A 24,637-nucleotide genomic window follows, 5' to 3' on the forward strand; every position below is an offset into this window, starting at 1 on the left:
TGTGACATAGGACGTTGTCTGGGTGGTATTGTTGGAGGAGTGGAAGTCAGCTCCAGGCAATAACCTGACTGAATTATTTCTCTCACCCACCTGTCTGTGGTGATGGAGTTCCAGATAGGTAGGAACTGTTGTAATCTTCCCACGACCGGAGTGGAATGGTCTGGGGGGATGGAAGGGAAGTCACTGTTTGGGAGTAGAGGCGTTGCGATTGTGGTTGCCTCTGCGCTTATTATTGTTTCCTCTATACCCTCCTCTATAGCATCTCTTACTGGGCGAATTTGGTTGGGTTGTTTGTAAGTAGAGGAGGTGTTATCAGTTTGGAAACCCTTTGTTGCACCTCTATACGAGGAGCGACGAAAGGAAGGTCTATGGGCTTGTGTTTGTAAAGCTCCCATTGATTTTGCGGTATCCGTATCTTTCTTCATCTTTTCTAGTGCACTGTCTACATTTGGACCGAAAAGATGTTGTTGGTCAAATGACTGGTTTAATATACTGGCTTGTACTTCAGGTCTGAAGCCAGAGATTCTTAGCCATGCATGCCTACGCAACAATACCCCTGTATTTACTGCTCTAGATGCTGTGTCTGCAGTGTCTAACACGCATCTTATGGAGGTATTAGTTATAACCTTTCCTTCTTCTATTAAATCAGCAGCCCTAGCCTTATATTATTCTGGCAGGTGTTGCATGAGTGACTCAAGCTCATCATAATGAGCTCTGTCATATCTTGCTAACTGAGCTTGAGTGTTAGCAATCCTCCATATATTAGCAGCTTGTGATAGTGTGCATTTCCCTGAAGCATCTAAAAGCTTTGATTCTTTGTCAGGGGTGGCGCATCCCCTGTTTGCGAGTTGGCTCTTTTTCTCGCATTTGACACTACCAGAGAGTCTAGAGGCAACTGGCCCTTAACGTATGCAGGATCAGAGGGAGCCGCGTTCTATTTCTTTTCCAGTCTGGCGTTAATTACCCTGGCCCTGACTGGGTCTTTCAATATTTCTGGTGCGTGTCTTACCACTCCATTAAGTATTGGAAGTGTGGTAGTGGTTTTATGTAACGTTAACAGTGTATCCATAAGAAAATCCTCTTCTATTGGATCTGTATGCAGGTCTACACCATGAAAAGTAGCTGCTCTATGTATGAGTTGTGTGAACCCAATGGTGTCATCTGGTGGAGATGGCCTAGACGGGTATGCCTCGTCTTGTGGTAGATCTGGTGCATTGTAATCCTCCCATGGGTCACCTGATGATCCAGCCATATCATCTGGGTCATTAATGTCATCTATTTGCTGATAACTCTGTTGTGAGTATGTATCCCCATAATCCTCCTCTTGTGGTATTATACTATGTGTGCTAGCTGGTGAGTGCACAGGAGAAATATCTGGTAGTATTTCTACTTTTGGTGAAGGAATATTTGTAGGAGAAGTCTGAACATGCTTCTTTGGAGGAACAGGAGATGGTTTAGGACAGTCCATTTTTCTCTTTTCAGGCACTGTGTACACCTTTCCAGTGTTTGGATGAATTTTTAGAGTCTTTTGCCTTACATCAGGGTGAAAAAGCTCTTCTATAGGTAAATCCATTTTGGGCGGCGATTTATGTGGTTTGGAACCGTCAGGCTTAGCCTTCACAGTGTCTATTGCCTTGGAAACAGTTCTTGATTTCGGTTCTGAAGACTTTTCTAGCTTTTTCTTTGGATCTGTGCTTTTTGGATCCGAAGCTTTTGGTGCCGAAGGGTGTTTCGATATGGAAACCGCTTTCGGGTCCGCTTTTTTAGTTACCGGAGTCGTCTTTGTTTCGGTAACTTTTGAAACATCTTTCTGTGCCAAACTTGGTTTCGGTTTGGTAACTTTCTACATTGATGGGTGTGTCGGTGCTGGTGTTAATTCGGTTTAAGCACTTGTTGCTTTTCGGGACCGACACTCTGCTTCGAGCCCGAGCCGACTGGAGGCTTTTTAATACTCTTCGCTGCCGAGCCCGAAGGCGGGGCGTCAGAAGGTTCCGATCGGTGCGCACCCGGACCCGAAGGCGGGGGGGAACCGAAGCCTGTCCCGGTATGGGGGGGGTGAACAGGGTCGACGCTCTTACTCACGAGCTGGAAGAAGATTGTCAACTTCGGATCTATCCTCCTCACTGGAAGCTGACTCTGCTTCGGAAGAGACGTCTTGTTGTTGTTTTTCGACGTCTACCTCGATCGGCGCCTCGTCAATGATAAGGTCTGGTGTCGACGACGACTGCTCCATAGCTCTTCGAGCTCGACGATCCCTGATTGTTTTCTTGGACAGGAACGAAGCGCAGGCCTCACAGTCTCGACTCTCGTGCTCTGGCGATAAGCACAAGTTGCAAACCTCATGCAGGTCGGTGTGGGGAAACTAGTGTCCACACTGAGGGCACTTCTTGAACGGTGTTCTTTCCATGAGCCAAAGGCCCAGTGGCGCAGTTGGGCCCAACGGCCCGATGAGCGCTGGAATGGAGAAGTGGATCCTCTCTTCGACGCGGGCGACGGGAATCAGTGTCGAAGACGATGATTGATGTTGTAGTTGATTTATGGATTCGAAAGGAGATCGGTAACGGGACCGACCGATGAACACATCCGAGCCCGATGGCGGAAAAAAACAATCTGAGGATGGAGATGATGCCCATGCGCACTACGGTCTAAGGGAGGAGTCACCTAGCAGACAAAGAATCTTCTACGACAACAACAAAGTGTAATCATCCGGGCCCACCACCAGATGGTGATCTAATGCAAAAGTGTGTGGTCTGCAGCCCATATGCCTCGAACATAAAATTATCAGTATGCATAAGTCAAATACTCCATCCTGTCCAGCATGCAATACATTCCTCAACCTGCTGTTAAAAACAGTGTGCTTTTTGACACAGTGAAAGAATTGAGAACGAAATGGTGACAGGCAAGTGACCCATCTAAAGACATAAGCAGGCAGATTCATTTCATAGACTGTGGTGGGAGAGCTAATTTTAGCATCCTAAAAAGGGACAATGAAACATAATATATGTCCCAAACGTTAGAAAATGATAATGTAATCGGAGGTGGTATAGGAGGGAAATGAAGATGAACAAAAGTTACTTACCTGTAAACTGTGGTTCTCCAGTATTGGTGTCTTTCATAGATTCACATGCTTGAATATCCCCCGTCGTCGAAGTGGGAGTCCCACGGTACATAAAATAGCAGTCATATATGCATGTATACATGAAAATTATAATAAATAAAAATATACATACATATAATGCAATACATTGTAAATTGTAAAAGTACCATAGAACATAATAGGCCCATTGAAAAGCCTAAGGGAGAACTCACTTTAGTAGCATATTAGTGTCATTATGTGTTGGATCACATTCCAGCCAATCAGGCTGTAGCCTCCTCTAGAACCTTCTCCGCAGAAGCCCAAGTCCTCGGATTTTCGTAGCACAAGTAAGTAAAAGTGCCTGAGGAGAAGAGAGCCTCTGAGGGGAGGATGGGAGGGTCGCATGTGAATCTATGAAAGACACCAATACTGGAGAACCACAGTTTACAGGTAAGTAACTTTTGTTCTTCTCCAGTATTAGGGGTGTCTTTCATAGATTCACATGCTTGAATAGAGTAGAAAGCAGTAAATCATCACATAAGTCATAAAGGTGATACATCAAGTAAAGAAGGTAAACATATTAGTCAATATGCATTAAATACCAAAACATTATCAGTAAAAAACCTTTATGACTGGAGGCGGGTAGCAACAGAGGCTCACCTTTACTGGAAAAGATTCCGCAGCACCGCTTGACCGACTGCCGCATCCGCGGCGTCGGTTGATTGCTGGCAGTAGTGCTTAGTAAAAGTATGGCTGCTCGACCAAGTAGCAGCTCTGCAGATCTGTCGTAAGGGTACCCCCGCAAAAAGGGCAGTCGAAGTAGACACTGCTCTAGTTGAATGAGCACGAACTGGAGCAGGAAGGGGCTTTCCAGCCCGTTGGTGGCAGAAGGATATGGTAGAGGAGATCCACCTGGTTATGGTCTGTTTGGTAACAGGTTGTCCTTTGCAAGTTGGACCATATGCCACAAACAATTGATCTGACTTTCTGATAGGTGCAGTTCGTTGAATGTAGAATTTGAGACAACGTTTCACATCTAATGAATGCAATGACCGCTCAGCTGGAGTTTGCGGAGCAGGAAAGAAAGTTTTTAGGATTACAGGTTCGTTGAGATGAAAGTCACTGGGAACCTTTGGGATGAATTTAGGATTAGTTCGTAATGTCACAGCCTCGTTGGAGAATTGCAGGAAAGGAGGCTGTATGGTAAACGCCTGGATGTCACTGACACGTCTTGAGGATGTCAAGGCGAGCAAGAGAGCAACTTTCCATGTGAGAAATGTAAGATTTGCAGAGTGAATAGGCTCAAATGGTGGTAGAAGCAGTCGAGACAAGACCAAATTCAAGCGCCAAGCAGGCGGAGGGCGACGGATAGGTGGAAACATCCTAAAAAGGCCCTTGTAAAATTGCTTAATGATCCTTGAAGAACATAGAGATGTGGAACCATCATGGCGGAAACGGGAAATCGCCGCCAGGAACACTTTAAGAGTTGAGTGTGACAGTCCTGATTTTGCCAGGGATAAAAAGAAAGGTAAAATCTGTTCAGGTTTTGCAGTCATTGGGTCCAAATCCTTAGTGCGGCACCAGACACAGAAACGCTTCCACTTTAATTGGTACGTTTTAATGGTGGAGGGAGCGCGAGCCCGCGCTAACACCTCCCTGCAGTCAATGTCAATATTTAAATGTGCAAATTCATTGTACTCAGGTTCCAGGCATGGAGTTGAAGATATGCCGGATCCGGGTGACAGATTAGTCCCTGCTGCATCGTGAGGAGGTGCGGTAGAGGACGAAGCGGTAACGGGTCGGACTGCGAGAAGAGGAGCAGGTCCGTGAACCATGGACGTCTCGGCCATTTGGGTGCGATCAGGATGATGCGACAAGGTTGGAACCTCATCCTGTGCAACAGGCGAGGGATCAGAGGAAGTGGAGGGAAAGCATAGATGAAGTCGTTCGACCAATTGATCGAAAATGCATTCCCGCTCGACTCTCTGTGGGGATGCCGACTTGCAAAGCGTTGGCATTTCCTGTTGACAGCAGTCGCGAAAAGATCCATCTGTGGCCGGCCCCACCGCCGGAAGATGAACTCGACCGTCGGCTGGTTGAGTTCCCACTCGTGATTGTCCGACGATGCTCGGCTGAGTGAATCTGCCAGAACATTGGCCACACCCGGCACGTGAATGGCTGTGAGATGAATTTGACGCTGAATCGCCCAATCCCATATTTCTTGTGCCAGTTGTGAAAGTAGAAGAGACCTCGTGCCGCCCTGCTTGTTGAGGTAGTGCATGCTGGTGGTGTTGTCCGTCCTTACCAGCAAAGTGTGTCCCTGCACTAACCTCTGGAAGGATTTTAGGGCTAAGAAAATCGCCAAGAGTTCCAGGCGATTGATGTGCCAAGTTCGCTGGATTGTTGTCCACTTTCCTTTCACAGACATGCCGTCGAGATGCGCTCCCCATCCTTCGAGAGACGCGTCTGTTGTAAGCGTCAGAGTTGGAGGTTCGTCCTGGAAGGAACGGCCCGCAGATATGTTTGGAGGGTGAGCCCACCACTCCAGCGCTTTCTGGATGCGAAGTGTTAAAAGGACCTTGTCCTCGAATGACCCCAACACCTGTTTCCACTGCTTGTCCAGTTCCTCCTGTAGAGCCCTCATGTGCAATCTGCAATTTGGGATAAGTTGGATGCACGAGGAAGCCATGCCAAGGAATGATTTGAACATTCGGACAGAAACGTACAGTTTTGATTGGAGGAACCGCACCATCTTTACCATGCGGTCCTGTCTTTCCTGGGAAACGAACACCTTTCCCTGCCGAGAATCTAGCAAGGCTCCGAGAAAATCTCTCCTTTGCGATGGTTGAAAGTGTGACTTCTGGCAATTGATTGAAAGCCCCAAGGCGTGGAAGAGGGAGACGCAGACCTGAGTGTGCTGCTCCGTCAGGTGAAAAGTTCTTGCCTTGATGAGGCAGTCGTCCAGGTATGGGTAAAATTGGATACCCTGGAGACGCAAGAAGGCAGCTACCGGGGCCAAGATCTTGGTAAAGACCCTCGGTGCTGATCGTAGGCCGAATGGAAGGACTTTGAATTGGAAATGTAGCTGCCCGACTGTGAAGCGTAGATACTTCCTGTGTCTGGGGTGGATTGGCACATGGAAATAAGCGTCCTGAAGGTCGATTGTCGAATAGAACTCGTTTGGATTGAGAAAATTCAGAATTTGGAGCAGAGTTAACATCTGAAAAGTTTTTGAAATGATAAATTTGTTTAGGGCTCGTAAATCTAAAATTGGACGCCATACCCCCGACTTCTTCTTGACTAAGAAAAAGCGGGAATAAAACCCCTTGCCGCGTTGACCTTGCGGCACGACTTCGATGGCTCCTTTTCTGATCATCAATTTCACCTGGGCCAGAAGTTCCTTGAAATGAGGAGGTGGTGGCCCCGAAGGTGAATGAGTGGGTGGAAATTTTGTGAATTCCAGGGTATGTCCTTTGGATATAACGTCTAGGACCCATTGGTCGGAGGTGATTTCGGACCATTTGTAAAAGTACTTCGAGATGCGACCTCCAAGATTTACGGTCGGCAAAAGGAAGAGTCTGAGGCAGTCACTGCTTTTTGTTGTTTGAGCCACCTCTATAAGTGGATTTCCTCTGGTATGGTCTGGAGGTGGACTGACTATTTTGGGATTGATAGGAACCCCTCTGTCGGTTATCGTTGTAGGTGTTGTACGAACGATATTGACTTGATCCACGAAAAGTAGAGGAACCTCCGCCTCTACCCCGTGCACCTCGAAAGGGCCGCTTCTTGTACTGTAGGGTAGCCAAGGACCTTGCAGTGTCGGTGTCCTTTTTGATCGCCTCCAGGGCACCATCCACATGTTTGCCAAACAGTAATTCTCCGTCGTACGGTAAGTCTAGGACTCTTGCTTGTACCTCTGGACGGAAGGTGGTAGATCTTAACCAACCTTGACGCCTCAAGACTGCAGCCCCAGCCAATTGTCGAAACCCCGTCGAGGAAATATCGAGTGCACAATCAATGATTTCGGATGAAATCAACTCCCCCTCTTGTATAATAGCCTGTGCTTCTGCACGGATTGCATCAGGTAAGCTGAGGAATCAATGCAGCAACCTCGGACCACATCTGGCGGCCGTAACGGCCCAGTATAGCCAGAGTGTTTGCCGCCCTCACCGTAGTAGCCGCCATGGTTGTGAATTTCTTTCCTATTGAATCCAATTTGCGGCCTTCCTGATCAGGAGGAGACGTGAGTGGCGTAGCAGGATTGCGCGATCTTTTTTGTGCAGCCTGTGTAATTACTGAATCTGCTTTCGGTTGAGACACCAAACAGGCCGGGGAAGACGCCGGAGCCTTGTATTTCCTGTCCAATCTGGGTAAAACTGCAGGGACAGAATTTGGACGTTCCATCAATTTAAGGCCCTCTTTCCAAATATAATCCACGATAGGTATAGTGTGGGATTGCCTTTGAGATAGGTCCTTAAAGTCATACAAAAAGCATTCGCTTTCATGCTGTTGTTGCTCGACCTTGAGATGAAACCGTTTTGTAGCACGGATCATCAAATTGTGGAAATGTGCAATGTCCACCGGGGGCGATTGTAGAGGGGAGGTGGGCGGAGTGGAAGGTGTTTGAGCCCTATAATCGTCCCACTCAGTCATGTCGACGTCATTGTCATCGTCATCATTATTGTGAGGATCCGGATCCTCGTCGCCAGTGTCAAGACGAGTGCCACCCGGTGAAGCAGGTGAAACCGGTGCAGGTGCCTGAGGAAGTTGAGGTTGAGGTTGCGGAGGAGGCGGCGGTGCTGGAGATGCAGGTGTAGAAGAAGGAAACCTGCGGTTATATTCATCCAGCATGTGCTGTAGGTTCATGACCAAAGATAGAGGCATCTGTGTAGTTGGTTCTGAAGGCATCGGTCCTGACGCGTCAACAGGAAACAATTCAGTCCCATCTTCGACATTGTCCACTACATCACCCTCATCGCTATATTCCTGGCACTTAATGTGTAAATCCGAAGGACTGGTGGCCTGTTTAAAAAATTCTTCCACCTCTGAATCGTTTCCGGATTCTTCCTCACCAGACTGGAACAATTGGTCTGGAAGATGAGTGCCGCTCCTCACTGGACTCAGTTGGATGAGTGGTACTGTTCGCAAAGAAGAAGCAGTAACCACTGTATAGATGGCAGCCGTTTTTGTTGAAGGTGGACGCGACGTCAACGAGCCCGTTGACGTAAGTGTGGCAGTGTCAGAAACAACCTGAGGCGGCTGCGTCGTCACCACAGAGGCAATCGGCGTAGAAATGGAAGGTTTCTTCTTCGTCGACGAGGATTTCTTGTCCGTCGACGAAGCCGTCGACAGTGCCGTCGACGAGAGTGGAGCCTTGGTCGTCGACGAGTTTGGAGCCTTGGTCGTCGACGACGGTGTAGACGTCGACGGGATGACAGCCGTCGACGGGGCGGCCATCGACGATGGAATTTTGGCCGACGAAGGCGCCGTCGACGAGGCGGCCGTCGACGATGGAATTCTGGTCGACGAAGGCGCCGTCGACGAGGCAGCCGTCGACGGGCCCGTCGACGAGGTGCTGGTAGAAGGCTTGATCTTCGTCGATGATGTACGCGTCGACAAAGGCAGCGTCGATGACTTCGTCGTCGACGGTCTCTCTTTGACGGTCGTCGACGAGATCTTCACAACCGAAGAGATGGGTCTCACCTTCGTAGTCATCGTCGACGAGGTGGTCGTCGTCGACGTAGCGCTGGTCGACATTGTACATGTCGTCGTCGACGTAGAGATGGCAGACACAGATTTCGTCGACGCTGAAGACGTCGACGGTCGCGTCGACGAGCCCGTCGACGAGCCAAAACCAGATTTTTTAATGGAAGGCAAGGCTTTGGGCGCAGACGTCAGAGAACCAGGTCCCGTAGACGTGCCCTGAAGCAAATCCTGTGGGGAGACCATCCTAGAGGACTCCAACAATCTACTCTTCTTAAGAAATGGAGAAGGAACCTCAGTCTCAGACCCACGCTTCTGAGAGGACTTTGAAGCAAAAGATGACAGGCTCTCCACATCAGAAACCACAGACTCTGAAGTCTTCAACTTCTGTAGCCACAGAAGGAGACGGGCCTCTCTATCTCTCAGAGTCTTGGGAGGGAAAGTGCGACAGTACTTACAGTTTTTCACCTTGTGGTCTGGGTAGAGACAGTAAATGCATTTACTGTGTGGATCCTCGTGGAAAAGACGTAGTTTACCACAAGAAGGGCAAGCTTTAAACAAAGATTTCTTGTTTGAAGACATTTTCCTGAAGAAAAACAGTTGAAGTTGAAGAAAACGGAGCAGAGCTCAGGGAGACTCCCTTCACACGACGTGCGGTAGAAAATCTGAGGACTTGGGCTTCTGAGGAGAAGGTTCTAGAGGAGGCTACAGCCTGATTGGCTGGAATGTGATCCAACACATAATGACACTAATATGCTACTAAAGTGAGTTCTCCCTTAGGCTTTTCAATGGGCCTATTATGTTCTATGGTACTTTTACAATTTACAATGTATTGCATTATATGTATGTATATTTTTATTTATTATAATTTTCATGTATACATGCATATATGACTGCTATTTTATGTACCGTGGGACTCCCACTTCGACGACGGGGGATATTCAAGCATGTGAATCTATGAAAGACACCCCTAATACTGGAGAAGTCATGTACTCACTGCGTTGGTGTGACAATACCACTGAATGACCCATCTTGGGAGAATGGCAGTGGTGTAACGGTGGGTTATTTATGCATTCAAACAGGCTCACTGCACAGGTGTTTCCAATACTGTCTTAAGCATAGATGAATGATCAGAGAAACCAGGGCACCATATTAGATGTTCCAAGCCAGGAAAAAACGTTAATCAGGTACCTGGATCAGGGGATAGTTTATTGGGGTAGTTTTCTCGGGGTCCGGCACTAAAATTAAGTAAAAGTATTGTTGCCGGAAACTCACGTACCAACCAATCATGCGGTGGCAGTGTCCCAATGGCACGTCGTCTGGTGCGGAAGGTCGATATTCAGAAATGCACACCGGCCCATAATCTGCTTAGTATGTCGGCAATGGTCTGCGGAGGGAGAGAAACATGTCCATGAATCAGCCGTACACCGCATCGATCACGTGGCTCTCGGTAATGGTGTGTGGCCAGATGGAACTACAAAAATCCAACAGGCTCATGGGAAGTGTAGTTTCCAATGAATTGTGTTCTGCCGTGGCTGTTGGGGAATCTAATGCCTGGCGGCTGGACACAGATGGGAACCAAAGTGTCAAGTCCAGCAGGGACTCATTAAACTACTGAAGGTAGTGGTTGCTACTGTATGTAAGCTTGAGGTAACCAAGGTGCCTGGGGGTGGAGAGACAAGAAATGTACATGTCTAGCCAATCTACAGAACATCCTGGTGGATCAGGGGATTGGTGATAAATTATGTCTTGAGTGCAACGGAACCACATGAAACTCATAGGAATAATGTGTAAGAGCTCACAGTAGACCCAATACTAGATAAATGAAGAGATATAAAGTGTAGATGTATGGCCAGCCCCCGGAAAACTCAATGGGTGTGACCTGGGGGCGGAGGGGGGTCCTCGCTTATCAACACCCCCTCGATCTCTTGTCCCCTCTGTTTCCCCAATGCAGCGGCCCGAAGACTGGAAAGGGGAGTCACCATTCGCTTCGACAGCCCAACACGAAACCGAAGGGGACTGTTTCTTTAATTGGGCCGAGTTTGAGCCAGGACACTCCCCCTGGTCAGCTGGTTCGGCGGAAGTAAATACCGGCTTCCCCGGGTCTCCAGTGTGTTCGGCACCCGGAGAGGAAGAGGGAGCGAGGAGCAGAGGCGGAGGCGAACGGAGGAGAGAAGGCACGGAAGGCGCGCAGCAAGAGACCGCCAGAGAAGCGACCGAGGAGGCGAGACCACCGACTGGAGAGCCGGGAGGCCAGCGTCAAGGCGCTTCGCCCAGCCACGCTTCAAGGGAAGTGTGGCTCAGCCAGGTACGTGATCGTATCGTGGGATGGGCAGGGAGAAGAGGTCTTAAACCTCCTTAGAGCACCCGACGGCAAACCCCCTGCACTATTCCCCAATCCCCACAACGCACCACCGGCACGACGCAGGGTTCGGATGCACGTGTGTTTTCCTCACTCCCTTTCCCTATGCACGTTAGAAGAACCCGAGCACTGTACTAAAGCGGGCCTCTTCTTTTGTTTGTTTCCCGAGATCCAGCGGCCACGACGGACTCCAGAGTGACCACAACTCCCAGAAGTCCACGGGAGGGAGGAAGAACCGGCGTGGACCAACGAAAAGAGAGAAGTTCCCCGGCGCGTAGAGACACTGAGCCTCCCTTACCATACTATCGTAATGTAACGCCGCGAAGGCGATTGCTGAAATCAATAAAACCTCTGTTACCCAGACCTAAACCACTCGTGTTATCGTCCATCCCGCCGCAATGGGTTAGAGGGAGCTGGAGTAGTGTAGCTATCATTCAAGTTACCTACATGTTCATGGGATTGATGGGATAAGATTGATTGTTCATTCAATTCATTCCATGGAATGTCTTCATTTAGCCCCCCATTTATGTGCGGAGGGACAAACAATCCAGTTTTGTTCTCTTCTGAAGAGGGCATTCTTAAAGAAGAAATTGGCAAACTGCTCAGCACATTGAAACCATCCAATCACCTCACGGACCCCCTTCCTCCTAACGCTGTAAAAGACTTTACCCCTTGGCTTCTCCCACTCTGGACTAAAATTATCAACAGCTCACTTCAACAAGGAATCATACCTGACTCCCTCAAAGTTGGACAAGTCACACCTCTACTAAAGAAACCTACAGCCGACCCCTCTGACCTGAATAATTACCGTCCCATTACCAATATTCCCACTCTCGCCAAACTGCTGGAAAAATGCGCACAACTACAATTGACTAAAAACATTGAACAATTTGACCTCCTCAACCCTCATCAATCAGGCTTCCGAGCAGGACACAGTACAGAAACTGCTATGACTCACATAATTGACGATGCACTTCAAATGCTAGACCAAAACGACACCTGCCTCATCATCCTCCTTGATCTCTCTTCAGCATTCGATACCGTTAAACATGAGAATTTACTCGAATTACTAAACACAAGAATGGGTTTATCTGGAACCGTTCTCAAGTGGTTCACTTCCTTTCTACACAATAGGTCGCAGAAATTCAAGAGCAACAATTTGTTGTCCTCGCCAATACCTGTAACGCTAGGCGTCCCCCAAGGATCCTCTCTATCCCCGACTCTGTTCAACCTAGTTATGGAACCTCTCACCACCCTGCTACAAACATCCAATGTACACTTTCATATGTACGCCGATGACACCCAACTTTATCTCAAAATACAATCCCCCAAAGACATTGTGCTCCTGAATTCAACTATCAAAAGCACCCAATCCTGGCTTGCCGACAATCATCTCAAACTCAATGCTCTGAAAACAGAGTTCCTTCTGATCTCACCGCCACGAAGATCTCCACTACTCAAATTTGGCTTAAAGACCTAACCACACTCAATGTCCAACCCACCATCGTGGACTCAGCAAAATCTTTAGGCATAACACTCGACACCAATCTCAACATGCAGCAACATATCAGCAAGGCAACCAAGGGAGCGAACTTCCAAATCAATACACTGAGGAAACTTAAACCCTTCCTCCCAGCCAAAGACTTCCAAACCGCAGTACAAGCGCTAGTCACCCCTCGAATAGAATATGGCAGCATCGCCCACTGCGGACTCCCCTTAACTACTACCGCGCCCCTAAGAGCTTCTCTAAACGCTGCAGCGAGACTCATCACTGGGTCAAAAAAGCACTCACATATTTCCCCTGACTTGAAATCCCTGAACTGGCTGCCTTTTGAAGCCAGAATTCATCTGAAAATCGCCTGCATGACACACAAGGCGGTACACCTGAACTCACCCGGCTACCTCGCTCAGAAGCTGACAATCTCTGGCGGCGCTAGAAACACTAGAGGCACACACAATCTTCTGCTGAAACCTCGAAGACTCCGGAAGGAAAAAACATAAGCGCTGCTTCTCAGGATCTGGCACCCAGGATCTGGAACTCACTCCCTCCCGAAACCAGGCTCTTATCTTCCTCTACACTCTTTAAGAAAGAAGTAAAAGCTATCCTTATGGCCAAATACACTTGAACTATTATCTCGAACTCTTTAAAGACGTTGCAGCTATCTGTACTACGTGTTGCTTATTTGTCTTATTGATTTACATGATTGGCTTTGCCTCCACCTGTGTGTACTGTTAGCCTTATTGACTCACCTGTTTTAACTATGCTTCCTCATGTACCCCTTCTATGTAAAGCGCTCTGATATCTGCAAAGATCTGGTCCGCGCTATATAAAACTTTCAAAATAAAATAAAATAAATAAATGTGTGGGTGTGCCTCCAGGATCAACCTACATAAGTCTTCTGGTGAGTGCCCCTGGTCGGTAAAGTGTGTGCACATCTTTGTCTTTATTCTGTGAAACGAATATTACTATGGTGTTCCGTGCTGTGTATTTTTACCTGTCTGGTAGTCCTAGGTTTTTGTAGTCCGACAAAGCACTTGCTGGAAGTGACGCGATACGTACGTGTCTGACACGGAGCTTTGCCCATCATACATGTAGATACAATGACCATAGCCTTTTTAAACCGTGTTCCGGCTAAATAGGATGCAAATACCGGGAGACGCAGACCCGAACAGGTGATGTGAGGGTCAGGAGCTTTGAGGTAGTAAGTGACAATACCAACCCCCCTGCGAGTGATACGGAGCATTGAGGCTTCAGCGTTCTCACAATTTGGGGACACATGTTAACCTCGTTTCTTCACCTTTTTTTACCGGACTACAATGCAGCGTATGAATACAAGGCTACCCCTTTCCTGCACCTCTTGAGATACGTACTATCCTCCCTAGTAGGATAAGAACTGTATGATATAAAGACCTACACAAATGAGGCTGATGAATATGGGCACCACACTCAACTTAGAGATGATAAACGAAGTGGTTGCCTGCTTGGACATCGATGTGAGAATACAGTTATGGCTGTTTAGTGGAGTGTGTTTTAATTGGTATTCACGGTTTTATAAATATAAATACAATGCGAGTATTGGTTGCATGCTGCAAGTGGCAGTATGAGGGACAAGATTGCCCAGGAATAGCTTCTTTTTGTCACAGATCACTGAGTGAATGGAGTGAGAGCACACCAAGCATGATGGGAGTGCGAGTAAAATGTGATAAAATGCAAAACTGTTTTGTTTCTTCTCGCTCTTGTCTTACAGGCGGATTTATTTAGTATGAAACTGGATGGAGAGATAAGTATACCCTCCATTCAATTCACGAGGGAGCAGAGTTCTGCTCCATCACCATAAACATATAGGAAAATCCTTTATTTAAATCCAGAGAGGGACTCTCATTTTGCCCCGAAGAAAGCCCAGGACCTAAGAGGCCTTCAATCAAGGGCTGAAACATGTTGGCATGACATTAGGGTCATAGGAGTATTACCTCCGGACAACACCTTGTATATATATTTTTAATATCCACTACGTCCCCGCCAATAAAGGGATACCTGGGGAACGCAGTAGGATTTTTATATTTAGAGTCCCTGACCTACCTCTCCTTAGCGCTCCCTGAAATACGTGCAAGCCCACCCTGACATTTAGGAGTCGGGTGAACCCTGTGATGAAGCATGACACCAATAGGGTGTGTGAGGGTTCACTAACAAACAGGAGTTGCTTCCTTTCCCGCACTTAAGTGGGTTACGCCACGTAAGTCTAATTCTAAGCGCTTATGGGTTGGGATACTTTTGGTTAGGAATAGTTGACTCGGGAGCATGTATCCACTTCCCTGAATACCTCTCTTACCCCCTGGCTTTGGTAGAGGGCCCTCTTCCATAGCCTATGGTATAGAGTCATACTGATATACCTTTTGTTGCAAGAGCATATCAGTGTGTATATGCAATTGGTGGTATTACAGTTAGTAAGTCTCTTCTGTATCCAGTTTAATGTGTTTGTCAGTTTAACTTCCTTTGTCTTATTAGTCAATGCATATACCATGCATGACCCGCAAGGGAAGTGCCCCATCACAGGCGTTAGGTCTCTGATCCAATCTTAGGGGTAATAATGGTCTAGTATGTATGAGCATGTCCTTCATATTCGTGGTGAGTTTGAAGGCAAACCAGGGTTGCGGTATAGACAAATCGCCTGTTTGTAAGATACCCCAGTGCTTTTTGATAATCTTACGAATTCTATTTGAGTCTGGTGTGTATGTTGTAATGCACGTCAGAGTGTCTGCCTGCTGTTTTGTATTGTGTTCCAAGAGTGCCTCTCTGTTGTTATTTTTAGCCCGTTTCTTGGCTATTCTGACGTTGTGTGGAGGGTACTCTTGTTTTTCCAGATTGTCTGCTAGTTGTGCCTTCGTGTTGTAGTCCTGCATGGAGCTACAATTATGGTGTAGCCGTAAAAATTGTCCATGTGGTAAATTGTTCCTCAGAGCTTTTGGGTAGTGACTGCTGTAAAGGAGTAAACTATTACAGTTGGCTGGTTTTCTGTATATAGTAGTGGTCAACTTTCCCCCTCCCCGTCAAGGTGATCATAAGATCCAAGAAAGGGATCTTTTAAGTTGAAAAGCTGCTGAAAAAGCGAAGGTAAGGGTTCAAGGTGTTAATCCACTGAGAAAAAGGCCTCACATGTCACGCTTTGGCCTTTCCCAGAAATCGAAGTGTCTAATGTCATCGATACACCTGCGCCACAGCAGTATATTTAAGTTGAAGGGATTAGATTTAAGAAAACGTCATATACAGACATGTCGGTCTAGGGGCAATCGTCCTTCCCATTGATGCCCAGATAAATATACTATCCACTGATCCAGGTACCGGATTAATGTTTTTTACCTGGATAGGAACGTCTAATATGGCGCCCCGGTTTCTTGGACAATTCGACCATGCTTGAGACAGGTTAGAAAACTGGAGCGTGTTTGAATGATTAAATAACCCACCCTGTTCCCACTGCCATTCTCCTAAGATGGAAAAGAGAGGGTAGGTCGCTTAGTGGTATCAACACACTGACACAGTGAGTATATGGTATCTTCATTTTTCCCTATACCACCTCAGATTACATTATCATTTTCTAACGTTTGGGACATATATTATGTTTCCTGGTCTCCTTTAGGATGGCAAAATTAGCGTTCTCCCTGCCATTATTGAGGAGGCCTGAGAGCCACCCTACTTGGGGACTATCCATGCTCTCCCACCACAGTGTATGAAATGCATCTGCCTACTTCCGTCTTTCGATGTGTCATTTGCCTGTCACCATTTCTTTCCCAATTTTTTCACTGTGCCAATAAGCACACTGTTGTTAACAGCATGCTAAGGAATTGATTGCATGCTGGACAAGATGGAGTATTTGATTTATGTATACTGATAATTTTGTTACCACCAGCAGCAACAACAACTTTTTAAATGTAGCACTTACTTTCACAGAATTATTCCAAACATTCTGTTGGGAGTATCCGGCTGTGCTTCTTGCAGCTTGGTGGGAACTGATCGACTTGCTCATCATTCATTGTTCACTCTGGGGTGCTTTGCAATTGCATGTCTGCTTGTATTGGTACATTGCAGATGCTGGCTCACCGGCCACCTACATATGGTATGTCTTTGGCATCTCCATATTCAATGGTTTCCGGCTCTTCATCTCCTGTTGCTTTTGTAGCATCTCCCACATTGGAGGCATTAGCTGCTTTTGGGGTTATAAAACCTGCACACCTGGCAGGGATCTTGAGATATTGTGGACTGGTCCAGCCCTTCATAATTTAAGCCCAACCCATCCCACCTCCCCCAGGTTAAATTCTGAAACCACTTAGAACTGAAAAAGTATGTTACTGAGGACTAACATACTTTAAATGAAGAGAAACAATCTAACAAGTCCTTCCTAGGTAGATTAGAACCAGATCCATAGTGGGATAACATGTGATGTTCAGACGTTTTCATTATGCATTTTCCAATTCCGAGGTCATAAAACTCACCACTTCGATGGGGCACTCCAAGGACTTACGGCTAAGCACTTCAAGTGAGTCCAAGAAAATGAACATGGCTCTTTTTGAGTGTGGCCAGCAGCTGATCAGGAGCCGCACTGTTACCCCACGATCACAGGCCGCAGAGCGTATTCGATTATCAATCACCGGCCAGAATCTGGAAGACCGAGAGAAAAATGAGCCAGACAAAAACAAACCAAAATAAAGCAAATGACTACAGACCTCAGGGTATGTTTAATGTACAGGGTAATGCTACAATTAAATACGTAATGAATGTTATGGATAAAAATGGTTTTAAATTTTCACTTTTTGAGTTTTGTTTATTTTAGTAAATGATTTTAAAATTTGGATTTGCTTCTTGTATACTGTAAATATTTTGCTGGTTTTTTAAGCTGTACATCAACGCATAATAAATACAATGTGTTCTAGCATAAATGCAGAGCTTGGTGTGAGCAACATGTATAGGTTTTTAAAAAGAGCTCACAAAGCAGTAGACAGCTAGAAAAGATGTGTAGAGCCAGCTCCCAGGGTGAGCCCTGCAAGAAGGGGGAGAGCGTGTTCACAACCTGCCTCTAATGCCAGATTGCACTCTCAACTTATTTGCAGATCAGAGCAGTCTCACAACCATCCAAAAGAAAGGAAGATCACTTACAAGCTGTTTGCAGTACGCAGCATGTTCGCAAATATTCTCAAGAACCGGAGGGCACTTGCTACCTTTCTCTAGAAAAATACTGAATTTGCAACCTATTTGTACAGCCACAGAGCACTGAAGCTGGTCTGACTCTAAACTAAATGTCATCAGAGCACAGTCACAGCCTATCTGTTGAACAGGTGCAAAAACCCAGGTTTTCTGTAGAAAAAAGCATCTTTAGTGTTGCACACAGGGTGTAAAGCTTGCTCATTATCGATCTTTAGAGCCAAAGGTGGATACAAGCTTTATTCAGCAGTTTGAAAGCTAAGTGTCCAGTCCCTACATCTAAATGCTGGGTTAAATCCTAAATACCATCCTGCAGAGCCCTACATCACTTCTCGTGACTAAGGCCAAATATTTGCACTTTTTCTGGTCACTGCCATCCTACCTCACACCATTGTCCACACATGTAACAATCCTGGGGGGCAGGGGCTTCAGTCTGAATCCTACCTCTTGGGGTTGCTGTACTCCAAACGTGGCAAGTAGTCCATCACTGCAATGTAGATAAACTCCTTGGCATCATCGATGACGGCGAGGATGCTGTCGAGGTCGGAGGTCCGGCCCGCTGCACAGAGGGCACTGGGGGAACTCTGAAAGGTAAGAGGACAGTGCGATTTTGATCCTAGACATGGCTGCCCACTGCCTTTCCTAAGCTTATGCAAAAAGAACTATTGATGGACAGAATGCAGAACAATGTCATACATTCACCCCAGTACAGAGATCTGGGCGTAATCCATTTTTTTTTTGCTCACCATGCCATTCCAGTTTGGACCCAGCCATATGCAAATCAGTCTTGACCCTGTGCCCCATGGGAACAGTCCAGCTCGATCCTAAGCTTATGGGCACCGCTTCGCTCCATGCTATCAAGCACCATGGTTCCTTTTCTGATACAAGTCATTGTTAGGCGCTGTCAATCTATTTGGTTTAACTGAAGCCTAGCTGTGGTGGGACCACTGGCACTAGGTATTTCGGGGAGACATCTGTGTGGCAGTAATAGGATGACAAACGTTTAAAGTCAATTCTTCTACAAGCATTGGAGGGGTGAGCAAAGGAAGGTTAAAGCGTGGACAAGAGCATGCATGGGAAGGGACAGCTAACAATTAGGCTGAGCAGGGTAGATGACACAAGCAGAGGAACTACCAGCATAAAGATACTGGGAAAGCAAGTTGTTGAATATTTTATGCAAGGCGAGGGAGTGTATATAGAAAAATTGACTCATGAAAAGACTAGGGAAAATAGTAGTCAATTCCCAACTATTCCAAGGGATTTGGCGAGGCAAGGGGGCAACAAGAAGGTGCAAAAAAAAAAAAAAAGGAGGAAGTGGAAGAAGGTGCAAAAAAAGGATTAAGTAGAATTTAGAACCTGCAGTTACGTTTTTAGCATAAGAAAGATGTGGAGAGGGAAAGAGGGTGATAAGCCTTCAGGATAAAAGGAAAAATAGAGGGAAGAGAAGGAAGAAAGGAAAGACAAAGAGCGTGGACTGCTGTGGCTTGGAGGAGGAATGGACGTTAGCAGTTACGTCCTACATTTCCCAAGTGACTCGTTGAGATGAAGTTAAAATAAAACAAAGGAAGAATGGGCAGAAAAGCACGAGCGGAAGATAAATATAAGCGAAAGGGAAAGACGTGACAAAGCAGTAGTGGTGACATGTAGAGAAAAGGATATGTTGGGATTGTCCTTTGACAACTTGGTGCCTCCATTGCTACTTTGTACAGGAAATCTGAGAAGCTATGCTAGGACCTGGTTGGCCAGAGTTATGGAGTCTGAATATTGCAGATGTCTTCAGTCTAGTTCCCTAGTAACCTGCCGGGCGCTCATGACGAGCTGAGCTCCTCATGTAACGCGGTAATTTTAAAATTGCCGCGTACAGCGGGAAAAGCTGCCGCAGCGATGCGGTTAAGAGGTCTCAAAGAGCAGTTCTGCACTGTAAAACCACTTGGTATATTTCACAATCTCATGATGGTACAACCTTCTGATTTGCTTGCCTATGTTTAAGCCAATGTATATACATTTATACATTTAAAATATATAGCTCTGACTGAACATGGAGTTTACTGTCAGTTAATAGTATGTCATAATGCATCATATTTTCACACATATTACCGCCACCTCAATAAAGCTTCGACAGCTCAAATTCACTACCCTTCAACAATCAAGTGTACTAGTACGTACAACAGTACCTGAATCAATGATTCATCAGAGAAAAGGTCTACCAGAAGCTTTCATTTCTCAGTCAGACTACACCCACCTCTAAAGAAAGACAGCCACCCACTTTGCATAATAAGACCCTGGCAGAACCCTCCTTTGAAACGGTCAGATACATGATCCACCAACCATGGTCCGTAGAGAACTGAAGGCATCCTTCAACCTATTGGTTACCCATAGTTCAGCGGGTTGCCTTCAAGTCTGGCTGTCTGGCCTTTAAGGCCCTTCATGGCAAAAGTCCTAGATTCATCAATAGTATCCCTTCTTTTAAACTGAAGCGGCAAGGAGGCTGCCATTTCGCCTACCTTGCACCTAAAGCCTGGAATTCCCTTCCCTTGACAATTAGGAGCTGTGACAATCTTATGGGGTTCAGGAAAACTTTAAAGACCTGGCTGTTTGAGCAAGCATTTGTAAAGTTTTTCGGCTGCAATATTCTTTACTTTCAGCACCATGAAGCCTCTGGGTGTCCGTGCGCTTTAGAAGTTGCTATTAACATAACATAACATAACATAACATAACCACCTGCTACCTTTCTTGAAGGTGAGAAGCGCTCACCTGGCCTTCATGATCATAGACATCAGATAACACCTCAAAAATGGTTACTGAAGCAAACAAGTGCAATCCCAGGCAAGCAAGATGCTCAGCTGGGGTACTGGATACAGAGATTTACCTGTAATTGGTGCTAACCACTGTATTCAACATTTGATGATTAGCATGCTGTACCACTTCTTGATTACATCAGCTTTAGAATAGACTCCCCGTGAGCCTCTGGATGGAGGCCCGGAAGGGCATATTTAGGAAAAACTTGAAAACGCATCTCTTCCCCCGGGATAGTTAGGAGGGGTGAGGTTCAGGGCGTGGAATTCTGTGCGGTTGCACCGCTGCGTGGGGACACACTGGCCGAGTGTAACCATGTTGTTAGAAGGTGGTTCTGACACTAGGGGCCGCCTGGATTTTTTGCTTTTTGAGCACCTAATTGTTGAGCTTTTACTGTGGGAGAGCCTCATAATCTGGGCCTCACCCACAGTGAACTCATAATGAAGGAGACTGCATCGAGATTTTACTGGTGTCCGCCTGGCTTGACTAGGCCGCTGCGCAGCAGCTGGAGTATGGGACACCGTGCTGGTTACATGCAGACACGGGTGTACATGCGTGTGCACACGTGTAGGAGCTGCGCAGGGGAGATTCCGAGCGTGCGCAGTCCAGGAGCAGCTACAGAGTGAATGGTGTGGCAGGACTTATGCAGAATTGGGTGGTGACATGGAATAGGCTTTATACCCTGAGATGGAACATGCCAGGGAAAGTCAGTATGTTTTACTGTGTTTTCACTTCATTATTCCCCTATGGGGATGTGGAGCCCATGGCTAAAATGACTTCCACAAGGCCTACAGATTCCAGACACGCACTGAAGTCCATTGTAGAGTAGGTGAAAATAAGTATTCTGCAGAGTCCAAAGTCATATGTACTGCTTTTGGGTCATACAGAACTGTCATATTTCTCTGAGCCAGCCATGACCAGACCCAGGCTGAGGGTTGGCCTCAGCTGGATGGATTGATAACCTTTCTTCCAAAAGCTAGGGCCTCCTCTCCACAAAGAAGAAGATGGGTGGGGCTACAGGCTCATCCATTAGCAGCTGTCACTGGGTGCCAGTCACCAGGCTGCACCAAGAAGGAAAGAGTTGGGTTTCAGAGGCCATGTGGCCAGAGACACTGGACGACTGCATTTTGAACAAACCCAGAGGCTGGACAAGAAGGAGGGAGCAGGGGCAGGGAAGTGATGTGTCGCTGTTTGATAGGACCCAAAGAGACTTTCTGCCAGCCCCCTACTCAACTTTTAAAAAGTACTTGCACAGGAAGAGAAGCTCTCTCTGGGGTATGGTCTGCGCAGGCGAAAGGTGCTGGAGCCTGGTGCAATGGGCAGTTGGAAGGAGGACACCCCTGACTGCCCCCCAGGCCCCTAACAGCGCCAGAAGAAGAGCCCAGGACCGGTGCGCAGAAGAAGATGCCTCTGCACAGGGAGAAGAGGCGCAGGAGGAGAGCCAGGCGAAAGGCTGGCGCAGGGAGCCAGTGCAGACCGCTCCCTGCAGAATGCACCCTCTTGAAGACCCGGATGGGGAAGGAGAGTGCTCCCAGAGGCTGGGGGCGCCGCCAGGAGCAAGAAGACGCGAAAACGGGGCAGATCGGACCTCCAGGGACTGAGATATGGCCCCCAGAAGGTGAGCGACCTTTGACTTGTGGCCCCCTGATGGCGAAGCGCGTGAGGCTCCGCCGGCGGTCCAGAAAAGGCCCCTGGGGTGGGTCTGGTCCCGGGGACTGCACTCCAACGTGGAGAGCCTGCGGGGGTCCCGGGTGGGACCAAGCCCCCGACCAAAGCGCGGAGCGGCCGGGTGTGGGCTCCCGTGTCGCATACCCTTACCCGGGGGTCCGGTGGGACCGGGCTCCCCACCGAGGCCCCAGAAAGCATCAGGAGCTTGAAGCGCCCCATGATGCCTTGCAAAGCATGAGGAATGGATTGTTTTTGGCGTTTTGGTGGCCCCCAGAGGAGAGGGGTCACCCTTGAGTGTGAAAAGGTGCTGGGGGGAGCTGCTGGAGCAGCGCAGTCTGGCCCCCAGCACAAAGCTAAGTCCCACCCTAAGTTTCTTGAGGATTTAAAAAGAATAACCCCTCAACTCTCAGCGAAGATTGCATCACCTCCTAGGCTGGAACTTTTGTTCTACAGCTGGGGATTCATTGAGAAGTGCATCAAAGATTGAAGGGCTGAGTTGGAGAGGTCTCGAGGAGGGCATCCCCTGGAGGTGAAATGGCGTAATTGCACTGAAATGCATTTATTAATGGTTATTTCGGCCCCGAGATTTGACCTGTATTATTATGCAGCGCAGCTTCTCCCAGCCGCAAGGTGGTTCGCTGAGGAGGACAATTGGGAACTGGCACGGCAAATGGAAAGGCCCTACGGGGAGGCCTTGATGCAGGGTCGCAGCGCTGATAACACTCTACAATATGTGGTGCGTCACACGGCCGGAATTTGGCAGCGGTTTGTCGAAAGGGTGTTGAGACGGGCACCGTTTCATAGGGAGCTCCCAGTATGGATCTTGGCCCCGATGCTCCGGTTGGAAGAGTATATGTCCTACAGGGAGTGGCGCTCTGGCGGATGCGAGACTCTAGCGGACCTCTACCCGGACGACTCCTTCGTGTCCTTTGAACGTGCCATGGAGTCCTTTGAGCTAAGCAGGGGGCAATACCTCCACTACAGAAGCCTCCAGGACGTGGCCAGGACAGCGTGGCCCCAATATCCAGAGGCACCTCCACTCACCTATACTCTCGACGTCATTCTATCCTGTGGGAGAGGCAAACGGTTGATCTCCCTTCTTTACTCGGCCATGCGCCGAGACTCGACCCCCCGATGGCACTGGCTTGGGCGGCTTGGGAGGCGGACCTAGGGGTGGAACTGGAACCTGACCAACGGAAACGGATCGGGCGCTTGGCCCGTAAGGTCTCCTGCAATGCACGTTTTAAACTTATACATTTTAACTTTGTCCATCGAACCTATATGACCCCTGTCTCCCTTCATCGCATATCGGCGGATAGACGACACAATTGCCCTAGGTGTGGGGTACAGAGGGTGGCTTTCCTGCACTTGGCGTGGGAATGCCCTCTGGTTCAGGACTTTTGGCGGAAAGTGGTGGCCCACACTGCCCGGGCCACACAAATTAGGCTTCTTTTAGACCCCCTCCACTGTCTCCTGGCGCTGGTGCCCAAGCCCAGAAAGAAGAACCTGTCTTATAAATTTTTGCAACTCTTGCTAGTTCTGGCGAGGAGGCGCGTGGCTATCACTTGGATGGGTCAGAGGGCGCCTGAGATATCCCTTTGGCTAAGGGATGCAAGAGAATGGGCCTTGGCTGAGGAGACCCACATGCAACGCACTCGCAGAGATGAGAAGCTGCAGGATGATCTGATTGCTTGGAGGACGTTGTGCATGGAGGGGCTGGCGGAGGATGATTCGGATGCCACCAGCTCTGAGTTATTTACTCCCGCTGACTCGGAGTCTGACTGTGCTGGAGAAGGGGCTGAGGTGGGGTGTTTGGATCCGGTGTAGGGACCCTACGTAGCCACGCCGTTATTCCTTGATATGTATGCTTATACGTAGCTGTGATCCCCATAGGTCCGTATTACATTGTAATGACTGTGCCTTAGCTGGGCCTCGCATAAATGACCTGCTTTGTGCGATTCTGCACTAATGATGCCATTTTTGGGGTATTTGGTTATTGTTCAATGTTACATAGAATAAGACTACGAAATAAGAAAATTAGCGAATGTAATGATGGTTTAGTATCCTTAGAGCACAATGCAATTTTCCTTTCCTTTTTACATGCTTTGCTCCTACGCCGCCCAGCCTCCGGGATGTGGGCCGTATTTGGCTGTGTATTGTCCTTGAAACAGCATGTTATCACCTTTTACATATGAGCGGTCTCGATGACCAGGTATTTTGTGCCTCTTTTATACTTTCGCAATAAAAAACATGTTTAAAAAAAAAAAATAATGGTTATTTCTTTTAGAGGGACTGATGTTCAATGTGAAGTACTGGTGTAAGGTGATGTCACAAGCAA

The 24,637-nt window shown here is 47.6% G+C and overlaps 1 protein-coding gene across 2 annotated transcripts in view; it reads right to left on the minus strand.

Annotated features, from left to right (window-relative positions):
* Positions 1-24,637, minus strand: part of LOC144781629 (5'-3' exonuclease PLD3-like) — a 109,114-nt gene that overhangs the window by 42,267 nt on the left and 42,210 nt on the right. For both annotated transcript variants that reach the window (XM_078660579.1, XM_078660580.1), the window contains 2 exons: positions 18,280-18,419; positions 17,130-17,295 (listed from right to left, as the gene is read on the minus strand). In XM_078660579.1, coding sequence (XP_078516705.1) covers positions 17,130-17,295; positions 18,280-18,419 — 306 coding nt within the window. The remainder of the gene's footprint in view (positions 1-17,129; positions 17,296-18,279; positions 18,420-24,637) is intronic.

The sequence above is a fragment of the Lissotriton helveticus genome, chromosome 9 (genome assembly GCF_964261635.1).
Source record: "Lissotriton helveticus chromosome 9, aLisHel1.1, whole genome shotgun sequence".
NCBI classification, from domain to species: Eukaryota; Metazoa; Chordata; class Amphibia; order Caudata; family Salamandridae; genus Lissotriton; species Lissotriton helveticus.